The following is a 1571-nucleotide window of genomic DNA, read 5'->3' as shown; positions in this document are numbered from 1 at the left end:
CTAACCTTCTGCAAGAAACTAAGTGCGAACCAAAATTGATTTAAATCAAATATTTGAGTTGACGAAATTGTTTGTTTGCCAACTGTCTGCAAGGCTAACAACAAAGCGCGCGGGTTCTGTAGTTACATTTGCTGAACCGTACGGAAGATTAACATCCCAAATCAGCAAACCGTAAGTTTGGGCCTTTGCCCGCGTGCTGTCGTGCACTTGTTGGCTAGCTGTTGCCGGCTTGCTTTTAATCGAATCGCTCTGCAACTGTGTGCAGCAGTTGTGTTATGTAATTACATACGGACTCAATAATGCGACATATATATACTCCGACACGGACTAACTTGACATATACTCCGACACGGACTAACTTGACATATACTCCGACACGGACTCGCTCTTGAATTGGCTTGCCTATATATCGACCTCTCGGACGACGTACGTGCTTTGCGTAGTTTCACGTCTAACCAGGTACATCACAATGTATCACCACCCACCGTATTTCTACGGCGGGATGCCCATGATGCTACCGGCCGCTCCAGTCGTCACTGTCGCCGGCGTTGAGGTCCGCCCCGTGTGGGCCAACAATCTCAACTACGAGCTAGGCCTCATGCAGCACGTCGCGGCGGACGCCATCTGCGCCGCCGTCAACGTGCACTACCCCGGCGTCGTCCACGGCGCCGGCCGGGACCAGGCCAGCCTCACGGCGGAGCAGCGCTATGCCGACCTGAAGCGGAACGTCGACGAGCTCAAGCCGCTCCAGGTCGGCCTCGCCGTCCACAACGCCCGTGGCCACCGCGTCGCGTGGGAGTTCAACCTGCGCGACTTCGACCTCGCCGCCGGCGACGCCCACACGGCGCGCTCGCTGTCCTACCTCGCCGGCCGCGGCCTCGCCCTCGGCGCCCTCCGCCGCCACGGCCTCCCGGCGGCCGCGCTCGCCCGCGGCCTCGCCCGCAGCGGCCTCGTCGCGCGCCCGGGGCTGCGCTGGGTCGCCTACTCGGGCGCGTACCACGTCGCCTACCTGCTCAAGGTGATCACCGGCGGCGCGCCGCTCCCGCCCACCGTCGTCGGGTTCCTCGCCGCGGCGCGGCACCTGCTCGGGCCTGACATGTACGACGTGGCGCGCGTGGCGGCCGACTTCCACGGTGGCCCAGTCGGCCTCGACATGATCGCGAGCAGGCTCGGTATACCTCCGCCGCTGACGAGCCCCATGCTCGCCGGTGCCGCCGCCGTGCGCGCGATCGAGGCCTTTGTGGAACTCATGCACCGGTTCGGCGGCGACGTGGCCGCGTACAAGGGATTGCTCCAAGGCCTGCAGGTCACGTGATCGGACGGCTTGTAATGCTGCTAGCTGTCCTAGTAGTAGAAGTAGGATTTAGGATTAGCAGGGAGAGTTAGTATTTTTTGGATTATAATAGATATATATGGTTCATAATATCATGGCCAGTTTGGATTTCTTAATCCCAAAGGTGAACCCATACCAACTCTCCTTAATTTACTTAAGTATTTTTATTCTTTTTAATGAGGAAAAGCTTGTCAATAAAAAGAGTACAAATGTTTAGGGTAATTTAGGAGAATTTGTA

At 57.6% G+C, this 1571-nt stretch overlaps 1 protein-coding gene across 1 annotated transcript; it reads left to right on the top strand.

Moving 5' to 3' along the window:
• Positions 1-502: 502 nt before the first annotated feature.
• Positions 503-1315, top strand: LOC127776950 (probable CCR4-associated factor 1 homolog 11). Its single transcript, XM_052303500.1, has 2 exons — positions 503-855; positions 946-1315. The coding sequence occupies exons 1-2, from the start codon at positions 503-505 to the stop codon at positions 1313-1315; spliced, it is 723 nt and encodes a 240-aa protein (XP_052159460.1).
• The last annotated feature ends 256 nt before the right edge of the window (positions 1316-1571 follow it).

Source organism: Oryza glaberrima, chromosome 6, assembly GCF_000147395.1.
Source record: "Oryza glaberrima chromosome 6, OglaRS2, whole genome shotgun sequence".
Lineage (NCBI taxonomy): Eukaryota > Viridiplantae > Streptophyta > Magnoliopsida > Poales > Poaceae > Oryza > Oryza glaberrima.
This window is presented reverse-complemented; position numbering and strand designations above follow the sequence as displayed.